Consider the following 18,726-nt stretch of genomic DNA (forward strand, 5'->3'; position numbering starts at 1 on the left):
CAGACCGTGATGACGCAGTTGTGATACATTACGTAAACAATGAGGATGTCACAAAGGTACTGTAGTGGATATCTGTCAAAAAAAAATGTTTTCGGCAACTTACAACAAAAAGCTACTGATGCACCAGTACAGTTGGATTGTTCTCAGCCAATTAAGAAGTCCATTGTCCTGGAAAGATGCAGATTTGGGTTGATTTATTTACCTGTTCAAAGGCAAACATACATGTTTTCATACTGCAGCTTCAAAGTGTTTTAGGTGAAATTAATACTTTATACTTTATTCATCCTTCAGAGTTACTCATCGGACCTGTGCAGGATTTACAGCTCCCATCGTCTTCAGCTAATGACCTGCCTTCACTACATCTACCTTCAATACACAAGGCAGAAGTGCAAACTGGAAGAAACCCTGAACACAACCTTTAAACCCCTTTATGATTTAACATAACTGCGGCAAGTGAAATACATTTTTATAGCCCCTTGAGGAGCTCTCTCATTTTTGAAAACTGTTCTGAGATTGTCTGTTGATTTGTCATTTAACATCTTAGCCACTGAGCCATGTGCAGTCAGTTTTAAAATGATTGTAGCTTTCACTTCTCTCAGTTTTACCCCAACCCAGGTTCGAGGCTAGTGTTAATATTGTGTTGTTGTTGCTAATCGAAAGATTTGAGTGGTTCATCACTGGTAGAATTGTTGATGTTAAAGTTTTAGTTAGACCTTTGTTCAGGGAAATACATTGTTTAAATGTTGATGTTGAAGACACCTATGTGAGATGCTGTTTACAGAATAACTAATGTGCCTTGTGTGAACTATGGCCTGAAAAGACCTACCTCTAACTGTTAGCCATAATATGGTCAATTGGCCTTTAGAATGTCTACAGAATACTTCCAACATATCAGTTTAATTTCTTACTGTCTTAAATTTGCTAATTTTTTAGAAACCAAATGTTTGTGCCATTAAATGGCTTTTACACTGCGGAGTAATTTTATAGTTCTATGTTCTTACTTGGTCTGACTTAATTGGCAATTTTGGATTGGCAGATTCAGGGATGCAGGCCAGGATTTCACACAAAAATACAGAATAACTATTACTATTATTTCCAGACTCCAAGATCAAGCATTTGCATGGTTATTTTATACCCCTTTTCTACATTAAACTGCAGGAGTTGTTTATGCACGGATAGCTTTACTGTTTACATGTCCTTGATGTTTGCACTACTAGTTTTTGGTAGTAAAGTCCTACTAACTGTCTTACAGACTAATTGTGTTTCCCAGTTCTTAAGCACACACCATCACTTCAACACATGGTCAAAAAAGGGAGGAGGCATGTAGACAAAGTAGTATTTGAGTTTTTTTATGGTGTATAACATCTAAAACAGGACTGGTGCTTACAGAAAGTAGTTGGTGTATATAGAAATAGTACATGAATTGTATTATTTAAATAAACGTTCAAATGGGAAATGACAGACGAAAATATTTGTGGAACCAGCTCTTCTCACTGGACACAACTAAACAGAGTGCTCCTGATTTACTGGACAAAGTACTTTTTATATACAGAGATGCACTGATAGCCTCCCTTAGGTGCATAAACAAGTTCACAGCCTGATAAGGATCTGATGGTGGAGTCAGATGGGACCACGCCATCAAGATATTGAAGAGTTCATAAATATCTTGATCACATGGTATGGTCAGCGGAAGGACGCATTCATTTTTGCACAGTTAAACATCTTCAACAGGGTAAAGGAAGTTTCTTATCTGGTAAATGGTTTTGTATTTATATAGCACTTTTCTAGTCTTGATGACCACTCAAAGCTCTTCACAGTACAGTTTTACATTCACCCATTCACACACACATTCATACAGTGCATCTATATGCAGCACTGTGTTGTTCCATGAGGGGAAATTCGGGGTTCAGCATCTTGCTTCGGCAAGCAGATGGGGAAGACTGGGGATCGAACTGCCGACCTTTTGTCTGGTAAAGTTCCGGCAATGCATACATAACATTGGGCCGACCGGTGGCGACATTCAGGTTCCTTGATGGGCTTATGGTGTGTGCATTCCAAACCTGTGCAGTGTCCTCCAACTCAACCTGTTGTGTTTGTAAATGGATTTATGAGGAACTACCCATATATATATATATCAACTTAAATAGAGCACCTAATTATAATATTCACACATTACCACCTCCCTCCCTCCCTTCCTTTATCTCCATCTCCATGTCTCTCTCTCTCCTCCATCTGTTGTTTCTATCATCCTTCTCTCACGTACATATACACTAAAACATTAGAATTCATTGACTCACCGGGATGAGTCCCATGCAACAAAACCGAAGGAGGCTTTTGTCCAGAAATGCTCCGTCGAAGAACCTGTTGTCTCTGGGGTTTTCAAACAAGGTCAACCAGAACTCTGCGCATTGTCTCCGAAGAAAACCGCACCAATATTAAATTCTTTGATTGGCAGAGATGGCTCCCTCAAAGCAACTATCAAGGGTTCTGTCTTTGTTAGTGGGGACAAAGAAACGCTGAAAGCCTCGAACATAGCCATTTTCGGTTCCAAGATCCCCTCTCACAACTCTAGGGCAGCCCCCTAAACGCTGCATTGCTTGTATGTAATACCCTCTAATTAACTTTGGGTCACTACTCGTTGTGTATGGGTTAAGCCAGACTATTTTCTTGAAAACCCATCAATACCTTCATTGACACGCTACATTGTTTTGTTTTCAATTTGCCGACCTGACCCGGAAGTACATTGACCTAAATATAACACATTTGCGAGATCTCTCAAAAGTGTTTGCGATATCTCGCGAAAGAAGACTATATTTTATTTTCAACAACCGATTTGAGTAGGTAAGATTAAGTTGTTAGCCCTAAGGTTTTATTTTTGTTTCTTTTGTTGCTGGCAGACCCTTTAAAAAGGCTGTATTGACTCATTGCTGGTGGTTCTTGGGAGCTGAGAAGGGGGGAGACTCATTCATCATGTTGCGAATGGGTTTTCTCCTGGGCTGGGTCGTAACACAACTCAATTAAAAAATTGGGCGAGTCTGTCGGACAAATCGCATATCTTGCAGTCTGCATCGCCTCAACCCAAAGTAGAATTTTTGGGAAGGTGCACGTCAGGGTATGGCATAGCTCAATGCATAGGGTACGGCATTGCTTCGACGCAAAACTATGAATTTCCCAGTCCGTCACTCAATGTCCAAGGACAGATATAGAAGACACCAGGTTAAAGGCAGCATGTAACTTTGCATTGTTAAGCATTAGATGATATGTGACCCAAACAGCAGATATAAAACAATGATATTGTTATCTTTCTCCCTGTCCTCATTCTGGTGGGAGTCCATCAGCAGATGTTGAATTAAACTTACAGAAAGACCAGAGTTGGTTGTGGTCTTTAGCAACACATACCCCAGTTTATAAATGAGCGTACTGCGTCCTGCTACTCCTGCTATGATCAGCTTACAGTGTTCATTAGGGTTAGGCGATGTCTACTTGATTGGCATATGACAACTATTAGAGGAAGCCATTGTAATGGATCAGTGGTTCTCAGGGGGGGCGCAATGTCACAGACAAAAAAAAAAGAAAAAAGACCGACGACCTGTCACTAGTTAGTGAAAGCTCCCTCAGTGGCGAGAATGCTAGGGGCTGGACTGACGCATACAAATCAAATACTGTTTCGTTCCTGATCCACCAATCAAAAGAGGAGTGTTATCATTTGAACGCGAGTTGCACGTACGCTTCCGAGTATAAAAGTAACTGCAGGCATGGTCAGCGCTCACCCTCACTGAGACGACACCCTGCAGAGTTTGTGCGGTTGCTCTTGTTTCCTCTATTATTCAGATATTCATTGCTTTATAAACAATCTTTTTAAAGACTCACTCCTTCCTTAGTAATACCTTCCTGCACTTGCAGCAGGCCTATTCGCTCAACAGTCTTTTTTAGAAAGCTCATAGCCCCAAGAGCTAGCCTTCTAGCTGGCTAACATCTTCCAACTGCAGCTAGCCCTTTTCTCCTTAACAACTACCTTTACATCTTCATCCACCGTGTTGCAACAAATAAATCACTAGCACTAGTTGGGGCAGGGGGGCCCCAACTACCCCTAACCAGCTTTGGGGGGGCCCAGCTTGCAAAAGTTTGAGAACCCCTGTAATGGATGATTATCAGTGCAGTTTAGCAAACTCTCATCTGCAGCCTGTCATCTTCATCTGGCGCTGAGCTTCACTGTCTGGTTAAAATAAGCACTTCGTCAAAACAACTGTAACAAATTGACTTTGACATTTCCCATAAAGGATGACAACAGACTATGTAGTGGCTCCAGCAGAAAGCGGACAGTGTGAATCACTGATGTTTTCATCACTTGACACAAATTAAGAAAAGGTGTATTATCTGTGCAGGACTGGAACTAAAGGTTTGTGATAAGCATGCCTCAGAGAGATGAAACCCTCACTACTTCAGCTCAGTTCCTTGCCCTTTAATTACATTTGCTAAGGGAGCATTCTGGAGATGTTTTCTCTCCTCTCTTTCTCTGGTCCATTTGTCTGAGGACAGGGCCATTATTCTCTATTAGAATGATTTTCGTCTGTGGAACACAGCTCACACAAATCGAGATAGTGCCTCGCCTGTCACCTCTGTTCATTTTATAAAAAAAGCCAATTGTATTCAGGCTTTGAATAACATGTTTTATTATCTAGCTTTTTCTCTTTTCTCTCTTTGAAGAAAATCATAGTTAGTCAGAGGATTGTTAGTCATCCAAAAGCTTCTAACATGGGCGGATTTAGCAAGAGATGCAGAAAGGCAGTGTTTCGCCTCTAACAAATTGTTTTACAAAGGGTATTAACATCAGCACAAATACGTTGTTCTATTTCCAAGTTAATGACAAACTGTCCAGGATGTACACACCCCTTGCCCAATTCCAGCTATGATTGGTTCTATACCCTCATGGATTGATGATATGCACAAGTCCTCTTGATAATGTTGTAATACTAAGGTTTATGTAACGTTTATGAGTTTTAATAGAGTTTGGTGTTAGCGGATTGCTCCAGAATACCAAAATCCTTTTTCATTTCTCTCTAAATGTGCAGTGACATCTTTATCTTCTGCAACACTAATCCAGATTACGAGTCATAGTTACATGGATACGTATACCTTTATATGAATGATTGTACCAGTAGAGATACATGTGCATCCAAGCCTTGGAGTGCTCCAACTTTCAGGTACTTATCAATTTCCATGAAAAAAATCTACAAGATGTTCCACTTCCACAACTGTTACTGTGTTATAAAATGTGATGGAAATTTGACCTACTGAGACTTAAAAAGAGATTAGAGAATAATATTTTAAGTATACATTCTGCAGAGGGAATGACCAAGAAAAGTTGTGTGTGTGTGTGTGCGTGCGTGCGTGCGTGTGCGCACATCAGTCGGTCGGCATCGCAGCTCCGTGCCAAACAATGGCAACTTAAAAACTTAACATCTCGCCCGTTGTAACTGCCATCGTTAATGCAGCAGAGGTAATATGTTTTGGACTCTAGTACTAAACATGTGCCTAGTCACAGTACTACGATCGGCCTGTAAACAAGCCTTGATTTGTGGCCGCATTTACAACAGCAACCGCAGCAGACCTACGACCCTGTCCCACAACCATCACCGGGCGGCCAGGATTTCCCTGTCGATTATAACAACAACATGCGCCAACTCCAACATCACAAATGGTCAATGTTCGAGGTCCACGAAAGACACTTCAGGAGATCGTTGGATATCAAGCAACTCCACAGTGTATAGATGTGCTGTATGTGAATGTGATGTATACTGTAAAGCACTGAGCACTGTCGATAAGACAAAAATAGCGCTATATGAAAACAATTAATTCGGTTGAAAGGACATAATTGCCACCTGTGTGTGTCAAACCATTAATACAATTTGTATTGATATACCCCATACTCAGAAATAACAATATCCTATAATTCGCATAATAAGTGTGTCTATATTATTTTTCTCTTGTCTTAACAGCATCCTCCCCGTGAAGCAAGGCATAATGCTGGGCCAGTACCTGGGAGCCTTCAACCTCATGGAAAATTTCAGGGGACGCAGCAAAAAACTTGAGTAAGGTAGCAGAATAGGAAGTGAAGAATGAGATGGAAGTATTAAAGCCATCCATTTCAACCCCCCTTTTAATCCTAATCTTCCTAGTGTGTTGTTGAAATTATACAGCCCAGGACAGAACAGTAGAGGGCAACAAATAAATACAAATATTGATGTTCTATTGGTTTCTCTATATCTTAGACTGTATAATCCATCTTTTAAGCCTACAAATATTATTTGTGCTAATTTTAAACCACATTATCGTGAGTGATTTTTAAACATGATTTTATAAAAAATTAAAAACAAAATATGCTTACAAAGACAGGACTCTTCCTGATCGATTATGGAAATTGAATGTGTATGCAAGTGTTCTTGACTGCTACTACCTGTTAAAGTACCAATATGGCTGGATCACTATACCTTTAATACAACAGCCAATATCTCAATGTCACATTAACAATTTTAGGGGTCCACAATAATCAAGTATGTGGGGTTTTAATTTTGCTCAGTGTCATTTCACATCTCACAAGTAAAGTGCCTTGACCAAGCGCAGATCCTCAGGTACAGTGAAGCGAACTGAGGTTCTTAGGTCAGTGGTGGCTTACTTTGTTAGTCCAGACCACTCAAAGCTCTTTGCAGTAAGCAGGCTTCTACTTACCATGATTTCCACCTTTTTTTTTTTTGCAAACAGCAAATTTCCTGACTGTTCACAGGTTAACTAGAACTGCACTAGCTAGTAGCATACTAGCCTGTGAGAGATTGCAAGTAGGTGACTGGGGACCCCTTGTTTTCTTATTGTCTCCATATATCCATGCATTGGTGACATTTTCCACCCAAGCAGAGCACATACTCTGGGTTACGTTTCTATTAACTTGGGTTTGCTTTGTCTTTGCCTGAACAATTGCCAACATTGACTTTGCTTAGTGTGAACACCTCTGATCTTAGCGAAGCTAATGTCATTTACAAACTGAATTTCCAGAACATTTTGAGGCACAAAGACAAAGTTGTCCCAAACTGTGACAAATGTCAGATAAATTAGCGCTAAATTAGAGGCGGTTAAATGGAAGCAATATGCATCCGTAGTCTCCTAGTGTGCAAAGCAAACTTCAGCTTTATCCATTAACTTTTAATTTCCTACTGTGTTATTCCTGTCATCAAGCTAATGTTTATTTGAAAAGCTACAGAAGGGTCTGCTTTATGGTTTACTTGCAACATGAACAGCTGTGCTTTAACATTACAATTATGCCTGCTATTATTCTTGTGTCTTGACGTAGGTAAAACTGTGTCAGAAGAATCACAGGGAGCTTGAATATCTCAGTGTTCTTCCACTAATATGTTCAGACATCAAGTACCCTTTTCCCTGCGGGTGAAAACATTTTCAACATTCAGAAACAAACTGAAGTCACAGTGTTTTGTTCCTGTTCTTTTTGAAGTAATAGCCAAATATGTTGCACTAATTTCCAGAGAGATTTTAACAGTCCTATGTTAACTGATGAAGTACATTTACATGCACTAACATTGTTTGTAAAATATTATATTATAAGACTATAATAGACATATCTGAATGCATATCTATCAGGGATCATCTAAACTTAACAACGAATTATATCATTTGAGTGTATGTAATTTGCATTTGAAATCTCATCTTGAACATGTATTCTGTAAAAGCTAAATTGTTGATATATCCATATGGAATAGTGTCCAGCGTATATCAGTTGATGTATCTTGTATACCATTAAAGAAATCAGTTATAGGAATGTAGGGAGTGTTATTAAATATGTATCAAACAGTACATTTTCAGGGTCAGTCTCACATTGTTTGAAAGTGGGCTATTTGCAACACTTATTTAGAAAATCCTGATGATTAAATTTCATTTCAAATGTAAAATCCCAGTGTTTTGAGTCTCTTGTTTAACATTTTGGCTGTAGTGAGTTTGCTTGTATTTATATCACATCAATGAATGTTTTAGACCTTTTATGGTACTAGTTAAATTAATGATAAATGATCGTCACATTATGAATTATGTTTATTGGTGTTATGTTTTACTTTGTCCTCAATACGAAAAGAAGTTTGGAGTAATTGATGCTTGTCGTTTTATTTTCACTGTCCCATAGTAGAGCATAACACAGCACAGACACAAGCCATTGGCTTAAAATTAATTAATGGACTTTGATCAATCTCTTTTAGACCCTCAATTAATCAATGAATCAAATTTTATGTGCTGCACTTGCAGCAGGCCTATTCGTAGCCTAATCTAAGGAGTAATTTGCTCCACAGTCTTTTTTAGAAAGCTCATAGCCCCAAGAGCTAGCCTTCTAGCTAGCTAACTTCTTCCAACTGCAGCTAGCCCTTTTCTCCTTAACACCTACCTTTACATCTTCAATCATCCACCGTGTTGCAACAAACAAATCACCAGCACTTGAATACTATTCTGTGCTGTCCTTGTCTACATTGTGTACTGTTCGTTTTGTTAGGAACCATTGCCTAGCACAGCCTTATTCATTATTCGTGTGCAAGTCGCTCACAGCCACACATACAAACACACTCACAAGACCACGACGTTGCAATTAGAACTTTATTAACATCACACACACTGTATCAGCAAACAAACACAGCTATGGACAAGTTTCTGATTCGTAAAAGTCAGGCAACCGATGCGCCAAAGCTTCGCAAATATGACGAGAGCTATTTGCAGTTTGGTTTCACTGTCACTGGCACGACTGAGCAACGTCCTCAGTGTGTTTTGTTTGCCGAGGTGCTGGCAAATGACAGCATGAAGCAGTGGCGATTCTAGAAAATTTTACATGGGGTGGCAGAAAGGTGGCAAGTTAAATTCAAGGGTGGCAAATCACACACACAAAGTCAAGTCAAGTCTTTTTATTGTTGGAAACACACATGCCTGGTGTCTATATGTATTTATTTATACCAATCGCTAATGAAAACAGTTAACATATTTACATATCCAGCAGCAAAACAATTCAGTTTTATTTAATTTCACAAACAATTAATGTAGCCTATATTAAATTCTAAACAGCAGGTCAGGGAGCTAAAAAAGAACAATACGGCGGTTGCCATGTTCGACAGCAAATCGTCTCACAAACTCATCTAGATCAAGACCCTTAGCACGTGCTGACTCTATACTAAGTGTAGCTAGGCTTGACAACCTATTCTCAGCCATGGTAGAACGTAAGTGGTTCTTGACCAGCTTTAGAGTTGAGAAACTCCGCTCACATGAAGCACTGCTAACGGGTAAAACTACAGCTATTTTACATAAACGATGTAGTTCAAAGAAAACAGTCTTAATGGGATCCAAAAAAAGTAATAGTTCCATGAGACTAGTCGGTCTCTCCTTTTTTGCTGTTCTATCAAACAGTCTCTTAACCTGATGCAGTTCAAGCTTAACATCATCTGAATTTGTCCCATAGGAATTTGCCAACAAAAGAACAGCCTCCTCACTGAGAAAGCGATGGATTGAAGGCCTGTATTCCTTTCATGATTTCGCAGTTAATTTTGGAAAAACGCCTTTCCATCTCTCCAATCATGCAATCTATTATGGAGTAATAGACTTTAACTCTGAAAGATTCTTTGTTATCTGGTTCTGTGTGCTGTCCTAGAGTGGATGTAACAACACTACTCTGTAGTTTTCTTGCTACCTGTCTTGCTCGTTTACAGGTGGGCTGTGATGTAGGGATGCTGTTACTTTGGCATATGTCGAGTACTTCACCCCAGACAGTCTCAAAAGAGGGCTCACTGCGATATTCCCTGAGAGTCTGTTGGAGTGTTTCTGCCAACTCAACAGCTTTTGTTAGGTCTATTTTTGTTGACTGGAGCATGTCTGACAAAAATTTTGATTCACCTAAAATCTTTCTAAACACCACAAGACATCCAATAAAATTGAGATCTATCTGATGCAGAATTCCTCTGGCCTCCACAGCTCTATCTGGGTTGTCCTCATGTGAAATGTCTTCAAGGACACACACAATAGCAGGCAACCTATCCATCACATTCCGACAAGCTACATACCTGCACGCCCATCTTGTATCACTAAGACGCTGAAGCTCCCTTGGTCCTTCACCTTTAAACATCTCTTGCTGCACCTTCAGCCATTTCTCATGAGCATACGAGCCTGACATAAATACATACAGACGTTCCAACAAAGAAAAAAACTTTCCTGCCTCAGATACAGATTTCACACTGTCCACTATCACTAGATTTAAACAGTGTGCACTGCAGTGTACATAAAAAGCATGACTGGCTACATCCCTTATTCTAGCCTGTACACCGGAGTGTTTCCCGCTCATAACGGCTGCTCCATCATAGCCTTGCCCGACTAAGTTTTCCTTGTAATTCAAGCCATGCCTCTCTAGACAGTCTATGATTTTTTCTGTTAAACCTGCAGCATCCAGCCTTTCTGCTTCCTGAAACTCTAAAAAGCTCTCGTGCACCATGCCGTTATAAAAGTACCTAAGAACAAAAGACATTTGTTCTTTTTTTTTTATATCTTTGGTTTCATCCACTATGACAGAAAATTGTTCACTTTCTTTGACCTCTTTAATAATCTCATCCCTGACCATCCCTGCTAAAATGCTTATCATTTCATTTTGAATATGGCTGCTGGTGTATTTGGCATTCTTGGCTTGATCTTCTAATCTTGTCCTAACTGACTGGTCATGTTTGCTTACGAGTTCTAAAATCTCAAGGAAATTGCCCCTGTTTTCTGAGTCAGAAGACTCTCTATGACCACGCTGGGCGATATTCTGGGTTGCTGTAAGACACAGTATTTCACCTAGTGTTTTGATGTATTTTTGATTGTCAGTTATCTTTTTCCTATTTTCTGCTTCCATCAATACTATCATTGATGTGTTGTTGTCCTTCCTTCTTTTATCTTCTTCCCATGCAAGCATTGCATTGACATGGTGCTCAGATTTAGCATGACGACAAAATCCACTATCCCTAAATGTTGCTTTTTTCCAATTAGAGTAACCATCCACTGACGTAAAAACACTCTTGGGGACATTAGGTAGAGAAAAATGCCTACAAGGATAGCAATATGCTGCATCTTTAGAATGCGAGTACTCAAGCCATTGACGTTCTTGGTACCACTCTACGTGGAAACTTCTCCAAGCTCCACCCTGGAGAGTTCTGGGGAATCCCTGCCTGATTGGTTGACTTGGGCTGTCACCTCGATGCTTAGATATATCTGGAACAAGAGAAAACAGGTTAGAACTATTTTACAGTAAAAATAATTGACATGATTCCTCTACAGAAGTCATACTGATTACTTTGCTTAGGTATAATATGGGCAGGGTTAATACAAAAGGTGTTTTGTTTACACCTCCACACTCTGGCTGACTTTCTGTGTCTCCTCCTCCACACTCTGACTGTCTTTCTGTGTCTCCACCTCTTCTGTCTCCCTCTGGTTGACTGACCTTTTCTTGAAAAAAGTCCTGATATCTTGACCTTTTCGCTTCATTTTTGGGCCCTGAAACTGCAATATTACTAGTGGTTTAGTTTTAAAGAGGATCTGATATCTGAACAGTGCCATCAGTATGATTTACAACTGATTTAGTGCTTACTGGCATTTGGATGGTGAGTTAAATAGGCTATGGTGTAATGGAGCCCATTAGATGTGTGTTAACACTTACATTTTTATTTTATTTTTTTCAAGTCCAAGTCCAAGTCCAAGTCTCTAAAAAGAAAAGATAACTGCATTCAGAACCCACAGCACAAAATGTTCATGACATATTTCCCTTCATAATGACAAATACTTTTCTAAATGGCCAATTGAATTTCTAATGTATTAGGTTATTACATACACATGTACATATGTATTATGTATTAGGTTATTACATACAAAATCATGTTTACCAAAGCTAAACTAACTAGCTACCAAAAGATTCACTCGTTGTGAATGCTAACCGCGGCGCCATCCGTTTCAATGGGAATCGCGACTCTCCGTAATTTCAACATTAATTTTAACATATTTATAATTCGAAATTCGTCCCAGCCTTTATACCACATACACAATAGGGTCTATAGCATATAACCGAGTCATCCTCTCACATTTTAATGCAGCTGTATAGCGAGCTAGCTACTAGTCCTATCGACTTTTGCAAGCTAGCAATTAAATAAACGATTGAAATTACAACGGAATTGTCTATCACATATGACCACCCATCACATTTTCTTGATTCAAGTTTCAGCTGTACTGTACCTTTTTTCATCACTGCAAGCGTACAGTTGGCTTGTCTCCAGTTCTTTGGCTTTCAAACCGTTTCTGTCTTCATTTGAATGAAGCGGCAGATGCGCACGGTGAGAAGAGAGCAAATAGGATTCATGGACTCAACCATTTTACAGGGGAGGGGGGACATAAAGATTTTAGTTCTTAAACTTAAACAAGTTACCAATGAGATCAACAGCTTCAGTAGCAAAAAATATAATACCATTCAATAAATGTATATTGGAGACACTTCTAACAACCTGGGTGGCAAGTGGGGTGGCAAGCATTTTTTGGGGGGTGGCAGCTGCCACCCCTTGCCACCCCGGTAGTTTCGCCACTGGCATGAAGCCATGCAAATTAAAAAGGCACCTCGACACCAACACCCCGACTTGAAAGAGAAGCCTGTGGACTTCTTTAAAAGTTTAACATGATGGCCTCCAGCAACAACAATCCACCATCTCCAAGCATAGCACTATCTCCAAGCTATCTATCCATTTATATATTGTGGTGTAGTTGAGGGCGGTGGTGGCGGCAGCGTGGGGGGGGGGGGGCAACTACCCCTAACCAGCTTTGGGGGGGCCCAGCTTGCAAAAGTTTGAGAACCCCTGAGTTATACTAAAGGATCCATTGTATGCCCATCTTACCACAGTTGATATGGTTCCTTGGGGTCTTAATGAAATGTCTGTTACATATTTTGGTCAAAATACCACAAGGACCATTTAAAACAGCACCCTTTTTACCCTGTCTAAATCAGCCTACCTCAGATTGACCTGTTTTGAGTGCCCCCCCCCCCCCCCCCCCCCCCACACACACACACACAAATTAACGTGTAGAAGCACTTCAAAAGGGACATTTACATAATATGTCCCCTTTAATATCTCTTTGCTGTAGCTCAAAAACATGTTTGTTGCCTCTTCCACTATTAACTCCATTGCAATGTCAATACATTTCGCTTTGCACTTGCGGTCACTCTGCTCTCCGTAATGCTCCATGGCAGAAACCAGTAATGCACGCACACACTCATTGAAATACTACTGCCTCTACCATGTTTGCACCTCTTATCATTCTTGGTCATCATCAATGTGGACCTAGCATTAAAGTGACATATGGTTCAAAAGTGAATACAGTTTATACTTTACAAATTGAACATTTTTCTATAAAGAAAAATTTATTGTTTTTTTTTATATAATATTTCAGGCCTGTTGTCTTGTTTACAATCTGTTATTGTGTTATTATGCTATTGTTTACAAGTAAGTAAGCCTTGTTTGTTCACTAGGCTATACTTGTGCCAATAAAAAGGTTGTCTAATGTTAAGTGTTGCATGGATTCTTTTCGAGGCAAGGCAACATTATTTGCATAACACATTTCATAATGCAAGAAGAAATTATATTAGTAAGAAATCTAATGCTGGTCTCTTAGAGTCTTAGTGAGCTGCTACTGCCACCCTGTGGATGTGTTTTCTTTGACTAGCCTGACGGGTGAATCATGTGTTCTGGTTGCATTAGCTTATTTGGGATGTTGAGGTTTGCACCATACATTTAGCTATAAGAGCGCCACAGCTGTTTTATGTAAAATTAAATTAAATTTACATTAGATGTATATCTACACAGTCTAGAGAGCAGATTTTCGTGGCAAATGTTGTAATAATTGTTATAAATAATATAATAATACCCACCAACTCCATGACTCAACAACCTCATCACCTCTACTATGATCATTCAGCTACAGTAAACCAAGCAGCCTCTGAACTAATTTCAACAGCTCCACTAACATGACCGAGTGTATTTACTCTCTTCCACCTATAGGGGTCATTGCTGCACAGCCGGTGGGGCTCCCTGAGTGAGATGACTACAAAGAGTCAGAAGATTCACTACTTTGTTCAGGTGGTATAAGGCTTCAGGTTGATGTCACTGAGGTGTAAAACAGCTACTTCAGATCTACATGCTGGTATGATCCATCCCACATACACAGAGTAGTGCTGAAACAATCTATTTGTGTAGTTAATTATGATTAATGTCGGGTTTTCAAATGTGAATTAATGACTGTGCAGATGTTGTTTCTGCAATAATTGATTTCACTGAAAACACAGTACATAAAATACTATGAGCTGTAATGAACAGTCTTTAATTGGGGTTCAATAAATCCCAGTGCGAGTTCTAGGCAGCAGGTGAAGTCTGACTGAACATTGCCTCATGCAGTTTGTACTCCACTGTTTGACTTGAGGTGTCCAACTAGAGCATGAGCATGTCTGAAAGAAAGAGAGAGAGGAAACCAAGCATAACATGTCTCCATACTGCTCCTGTGGTGTCTGCAAGCCCAAACATTCATATGCAACTTGAAACAAGGTAATTTACATGGTGTTTTAAAGCCTAAATGTCTGCTCAGGAATGCTGAGTGTGGCCATTTCAGTGGCACAGTTTCACAATAATCTGAGGTGCAACCAAATGTTTTACCTGATTGCACCAGTGCCCCTTGAATTTATCAAGTTCCCCAAAAAATTTTTTTATAAAAAGCAACTGAGTGTATGGACATTTGCCTTTGACAAACATTAAGGTGATGATTAATAATGATTATTTTGTAGGCATTTAGTGAGGATTTTATGTACACACTCACAGACAGGCATTGCAATCTTAATGTGAGCACATGCGCAATGTGCGTTACTAAAAGGTTGACAACACGCTGTGTCGACTATACCGACATCCCTCGTAGGCAAACAGAACATAAAACATGGAAGGACAAACCTGAATGTTACACCTGCCCCCACTCCTAATCCTGTTTTACCATTGGCTTAAATAATTTCCATGGCTGCGCAATGAAAAGCGATCAACTCGGTGCATTCACTTCTGCAGCTCGAGGGCGCCCCTCTTTTTGTAACGTATATGTAAAACATTTCTGTTTAAAAAGACAGTTTGTGGGCTTCAAAATCAGCTGGTGCAGACAGAGGCTATGGCAGCAAGGCCCAAGCCTGGAGGCAGATTGTTATAGCTCCAGGCAGTTCTTAAGCAACAGAAGAGACAACAGGAAGAGCAAGTTGAAAGGCCAAATTACAAGTTTCAGGTACAATTCTTATTTTTGCTCTGTAATTTTTGTCTTTAATGAAATGAAACATACACCATCATAATTTCATAATTTTTTTTATATACTGTACACACAGACAGTCACCTTCAAAGATGACATTTCATATATGGCAGAAGATAAAGCTATTTGCAAGAGGGCCACTAAGCATCAGAACACCATAGAGGCCACAATAAGGTTCACTGCAGAACACCATCAAAGCACTGGGCAGCTCCCTAGCAACCGACTGATCCAACCTAAGTGTCTGAAGGAGAGGTAGCACTGGTCGTTCCTTCCTGCAGCAGCAAAACCTTACAACCAGCTCTGCTCCAAGTGTGGCCCAGACCTGATCGGCCAAAAAATGCTCATCCCAAGGATGTTTAAAGACAAGAGTAACATGAGCCTGTCGGACACGATGATGACAAGACAGCCATTCTACTAAAAAGTTAAGTTCAAAGTCAAGTTTAAATATGTTTTTGTATGTGTCCTTTAGACCATCCTGCACCTGTTCCACATAATGCTGGTCATCCCAGTGTCTTCTGCAGTATGTGAAAGGGATTCTCTTCACAAAAGAGGTTGCAAGATACATCTCTAGGATGTGCTGGGATGCATCATCAGTGAGGTTTTGGGTCTTTCAACATCAGACCCCCTCACCCAGGTGATCAAGTCCTGGATTGCATCCCAGCAGCAACGATCCACTGGCTCACCCTCTTTATCCAAAGAGTGGCTTTCTCTGCAGCTTCAAGGATGGTATGTATGGCCCTCCTCTTTGCAGCTCTAGTCACTCCAAGCCCTACCAGAGCTTTGCAGGTTGAGCGCCCAGCAAACCCCCAGCAGCCTACTTCAATCGGCTAGCAGAGAGCCCGCCAGCCTCTGCTTCTGCACTGCTCCACAAGCTCTTGGTATTTTATCCCACGTGATCACCTGTCTCGTTTGAATGATGTGATCCAGGACCTTTAGTTGTTTTCCAAGATCCACTCTCAGCTGCCAATCTGGGGCTGTGGACAGTCGGCATGGTGTTGTTTGTTGTCGGGAATGGGGCTTTATCCAGCTTTGACAATGTGATTGTTTTCTTCGTGGGGTGGTATTTACTTGACTGAATGGCTGTGGTGACTGTTTCTGCAACTGCTTTGAGCACCTGGTCGTGGCGCCGGCGATAACAACCATCGGCCAAGGCTTTGGGGCAGCTGCTGAGGAGATGTTGAAGGGATGCTCTCCCAGCACACCTCCCAGGTGTGAAGGTTTGCCGGACTTGGTAAGGTGTCGATTCGATCAAGTGACCTTCCGCTGCAGTGTGTTTTCCCACCTTGTCCAGGCTCCTTGCTGACTGAGTCCTACCATCTTGCTGACTCTCACCTCCTCTGTGCCTGCATGCACTTCTTCCTGGGGGAGACGTTGTCGCTCCTTCCTACTTGTTTTTCCAATCTGGCAGCTTGGAAAGTAGCCCAGACCTGATCGCCCTTTTGCCACTGTCCCGACAAGGGCCTTCTGCCTTAGCCGTGCCTCTGGAGAAGAAGATCATAAAGCTGCTGATCTTCTTCTCCAGGGCTTCCACAGTTGACATGGGGACATCATACAGTAGCAAGGGCCACAAAACCTTGGGAATAAGAATGGCATGCTGGTAGATTCATGCCTTGACATGATGCCTCATGACTTATAATGCTGGTCCTCACAGTGTCTTCTGCAGTATGTGGACCTCGAAGCTTGATCCACTTCCTACTGACCTTGTCAAAATCGGTTCACCCTCTCGGTCTTCTCTAATAACTGAAATCATTCACTCATCTCCCTTCTCTCGTCTTGTTACAGCATCTCTCAAAACAGCTGAAAATAACCCTATTCTATAAAGAAACCTGCTGCAGACCCTAACAACCTCCATAACTTTTGACCAATTTATAACTTACCTTTACTCTCTAAAACCCTTGAAAAAACTTATTACTACTCATCCTCCTCGACCTCAGCGCAGCATTTGATATGATTTCTCATCACATCTTCCTTGACAGACTAGCTTACATCGGTTTCACTGGCACTTCACTTACCTGGTTCAAAATCATATCTCTCTAGCTGCTACAAGTTTGTTCAACTCAAAAACTTTAAACAGCTTTCCCCAGTTACCACCGGTGTTCCCTAAGGTTCTCTTCTAGGTCCTCTCCTTTTTATCCTCTATCTTCTTCCACTCTGTCACATCTTCAGGAAATTTGGTATTCATTTTCACTGCTATGCGGATGAAACCTATCTTTCCACCAAGCCCACATTGCCCTCCCACCATCTCCCCTCTCCTGACTGCCTCTTAAAAATGCAATCCCGGTTCACCCAAAATTCCCTCAAACTTAACTGCAATAAAACTGAACTTCTCCTTGTTTGAACCAAGTCCACTCTGGCCAAATGTAACAGTTTTTGACCTACAGTTGGCAACTCCACAGTTTCTCAATCTCCCCAAGTCAAGAGTAGGGCTGCATATTTGTACCTACGCAATATAAACAGAGTCCGTCCTTCTCTCTCACCTGACAGCACAACTGAACTTGTCAACGCACTCATAATTTCCTGTATTGATTATTGCAACTCTTTCCTCTCCGGTCTCCTACTCAAACTCCTCCATAAACTTGACCTGGTCCCAAAACGCAGTTGCCTGGATCATCGCCCAGAACCTTCTCCATCGAACAAATCTCCCCCGTCCTCCAACAACTGCGCTGGCTCCATATCAAATACTGCATCGACTTCAAGATCATCTTCCACAACTACACACCCACCCATACTCTCCGCTCTTCCTCCTCCATGCTCCTCAGCACACCTCTTGGCAGGCGGTCTTCCATGGGGACAAGAGCCTTCAGCCGTGCAGCCAGTGGTGGGAAGTAAAGAAGTAGAAATACTTTGTTACTGTACTTAAGTAGATTTTCCACATATCTGTACTTTACTTGAGTATTTATTTTCCTGATGACTTTTTACTTTTACTTGCTGCATTTGAACACAAATATCTGTACTTTCTATTCTTACATTCTCAAAACTGGCTCGTTACTTGAGCAGCGAAGGCTGGCGCAACGCGCCTGCACATCTGAGATGTGCAGGTCCAGCGGTGTGTTAACGTCAGCATCTGGGGTTATACAATTATACATTATATGTATATTGTTGTTATAATTTTTCAGTCAGGTGAAAATAAATCCTGAAGAGAAAAAATGTTGGTTGTTTTGTGTGTCTATAAAAAGCACCTTGCAATTTTAATTTTGGTACTTGTACTTTTACTTTTGATACTTAAGTAAATTTCAACACCAGATACTTTTGATACTTAAGTATATTTAATATGAGCTACTTCAAGACTTTTACTCAAGTCATTTTCTGACAGGTGACTTTTACTTTACCGGAGTCACTTTCAGGTAAGATATCTGT

The 18,726-nt window shown here is 40.7% G+C and overlaps 1 protein-coding gene across 4 annotated transcripts in view; it reads left to right on the forward strand.

The window, feature by feature from the left end:
* Positions 1 to 18,450, forward strand: part of LOC128453986 (epidermal retinol dehydrogenase 2) — a 59,102-nt gene extending 40,652 nt beyond the window's left edge. For 2 of the 4 annotated variants that reach the window (XM_053437105.1, XM_053437108.1), the window contains exon 7: positions 6,000 to 7,958. In XM_053437105.1, the coding sequence (XP_053293080.1) occupies positions 6,000 to 6,096 (97 nt within the window). In that variant the 3' untranslated portion in view covers positions 6,097 to 7,958. Of the gene's footprint in view, positions 1 to 291; positions 1,247 to 5,999; positions 7,959 to 14,096 lie in introns of those variants that run through there. The other 2 variants (XM_053437107.1, XM_053437106.1) reach the window with 2 other exon arrangements.
* The last annotated feature ends 276 nt before the right edge of the window (positions 18,451 to 18,726 follow it).

Source organism: Pleuronectes platessa, chromosome 13 (assembly GCF_947347685.1).
Source record: "Pleuronectes platessa chromosome 13, fPlePla1.1, whole genome shotgun sequence".
Classification (NCBI taxonomy): domain Eukaryota; kingdom Metazoa; phylum Chordata; class Actinopteri; order Pleuronectiformes; family Pleuronectidae; genus Pleuronectes; species Pleuronectes platessa.